General features: G+C 36.9%; 1 protein-coding gene across 1 annotated transcript in view; it reads left to right on the forward strand.

Annotated features, from left to right (window-relative positions):
- LOC107733084 (ALK tyrosine kinase receptor-like) overlaps nucleotides 1-2,698 on the forward strand; it is a 59,691-nt gene that overhangs the window by 31,780 nt on the left and 25,213 nt on the right. The window contains exon 13 of the mRNA XM_016544578.1: nucleotides 2,010-2,192. Coding sequence (XP_016400064.1) covers nucleotides 2,010-2,192 — 183 coding nt within the window. The remainder of the gene's footprint in view (nucleotides 1-2,009; nucleotides 2,193-2,698) is intronic.

Genomic DNA, 2,698 nt, shown 5'->3' on the forward strand with positions numbered 1-2,698 from the left:
ATATATATATATATATATATATATATCTCAGTCACTGCTTGTTTACTGTGATATGATACTGAAATTACTTTTTTTGAACACTAACAATTACTCGTGTTACAAATCTAATTACAAATCTAAACCACAAGTACTCGTTGTACTTGTGGTTTAGATTTGGATGAAGGACAAGCATTATTCCAGCAAATTCCAGCTACTCCCACATTTATGAATGTTTTCTAATTCTCTCTCTAATTTCATTAACTACCAACTAGCTTTTTCACAGCAATACAATACTGTCAGTTTAGCCATCGGGATCACATTATCTTGTGACAATCCTTTAAGTGTGATGTATGTTTTGTGGGATTGGCATCTGGAGGATGCTTTTTTTATGCAGAATTGTCATATGAAAGTTCCCAGTTCTGGGCTCTCACTTAATAGACATATATATCTGGCCAGTGTTGGGGAGTAACTAGTTACATGTAACGCAGTTATGTAATTTAATTACAAAATAAATCAGTTACTGAGAAAAAAATGTGTAATTAAATTACAGTTACTTATGAAAATGTTAATGATTGCAAAGGGGCTTACATCTGAATATTTTCACACGCATACACACACACACACACACACAGTCTGGTGCACTATCCTTGTAGGGACTCCCCATAAGCTTAATGGTTTTTATACTGTACAAACTGTATTTTCTATCGCCCTACACCAACCCTACACCTAAACCTACCCTCACAGAAAACTTTCTGCATTTTTACAATCTAAAAAAACCGAATTCTCTATGATTTATAAGCTTCGGTACCCATGGGGACCTCAATGTAGGTGCCCACAGTGACACAAGTCCCCATGAGTTGGTGTATATTCAGGTTTAAGTCCCCACGAGGTAGGGCTGGGCAAAAAATTGAATGCAATTATCTCGTCAGTAAAGCCGCCGCTTCTGGTGATTAGTAGTAAATCTCCAGCACGTGCTTTCAGATTTACTACACAGAGCTGTAGATCACTGACAAGCTACACAAAATCGTGTTCAAAATTGCAGGCGATTCATTGCCGATTTTGAACGCGATTTTGTGTAGCTTGTCAGTGAACTACGGCTCTGTGTAGTAAATGCCGCTCCATCTGAAAGCATGTGCTGGAGATTTACTAGTAATCACCAGAAGCGGCTTTACTGACGAGATGCGCATGAAAATCGCATTCGATTTTTTGCACAGCCCTACCACCAGGTATAGAAAAACCTGTACACACACACACACACACACAGACAGTCTGGTGCACTATCCTTGTAGGGACTCCCCATAGGCGTAATGGTCTCTAAAATATGAGACACCAATGTTTCAGGATTTTAGGACAGAGAATATGACACATGCTTATTCAATAACTGTTTTATTTTCTTTTTGATTTTATATATATGCTTAATATTAGCTTTAGATTTGTTTTCAAAAACAGATATAGCTATTAAACTATTTCTTGTTATGATTTTAAATCTGTATTTAATCTCAGAACGATCTCAAAGTAAAAAGAGGTGCTAAAGTCTGATTGTGGTGGCTGTGCTTTAAAATTAAATTATTATAATCTTAATTCAAGTGATGAACTTGAAGGTTTTGAAAGTCTAACAGTAATCAGTGTTGAATACTAAGGTTAACGCTGCCTGGTTTAAATGTTTCAAAATGATTAACAGTTAAAAAACATTTGTTAGAAAAGTAATCAAAAAGTAATCAAATGTAACCAGTTACATTACTATAATAAAGTAATTGAAATAGTTATACTACTTATTACATTTTAAATAGGGTAACTTGTAATCTGTAACCTATTACATTTCCAAAGTAACCTTCCCAACACTGTATCTGCCAAAAAAGTAGAAGAGCAGACAATGAATAATAAATAGTATGTATGTATGTACAAGCTTGCTGAATTTTGCATCCTCAAACCAAAAGAATTTCTCTGTGGAACCACTTTAAACTAACATGCCCAGCACTGAGTAAACGTGTGTATGTGTTTTTTCTGTATTTCTATGTGTGCTTATTTAGGTGGAGGAGGTGGATGGAGCGACCTGTCTTCTCTCCCCTGGGCAGGGAAATCTCTTGTCGAAGGAGGTCAAGGAGGCTCATCCTGTCCTGAGGCTCTGTCAGTGCTGGGATGGGCTACATTTGGAGGGTTTGGGGGAGGAGGGGGCGCTTGCACCGCTGGAGGCGGTGGTGGAGGATACAGAGGTAAATGTTAGATTAAAAACACTTGCACATATGTCACAATCACAACCACACAATTATGTGTGGAGTTACTCTTTTCTGGCTGAGGCCACAGTAAGCTGTCAGCCTTTTGTTGTGTTTTAAATCATTTTTATTTCATTTTTGGGTTAGAAATATTTTTGTTTTTTAAATAAATGCTCATATACTCATGTCTCTTATGCTCGCTGAGGCTGTATTTATATGATCAAAAATACAGTAAAAAGCAGTAATATTATTATGAAGTATTATTACAATTTAAAGGGGTCCTATTATGCTCTTTTACAAAGTCTTGATTATGTTTTGGGGGTGTACTAGAACATGCTCTCATGCTTGGTGGTTCGAAAAACGCATTATTTTTCACATAATTTACATTATTAAAATACCTTTCTCCCCAGCCTGGCACAAACGGCTCGATTAGTTCCGGCTTTGATGAACTTCTTCATCGTCTCGTCTGATGCACTCAACCAAGCGTTCTAACCACAACCTCGCCC

This window comes from Sinocyclocheilus rhinocerous, unplaced genomic scaffold (assembly GCF_001515625.1).
Source record: "Sinocyclocheilus rhinocerous isolate Xijiao unplaced genomic scaffold, SAMN03320098_v1.1 scaffold8, whole genome shotgun sequence".
NCBI classification, from domain to species: Eukaryota; Metazoa; Chordata; class Actinopteri; order Cypriniformes; family Cyprinidae; genus Sinocyclocheilus; species Sinocyclocheilus rhinocerous.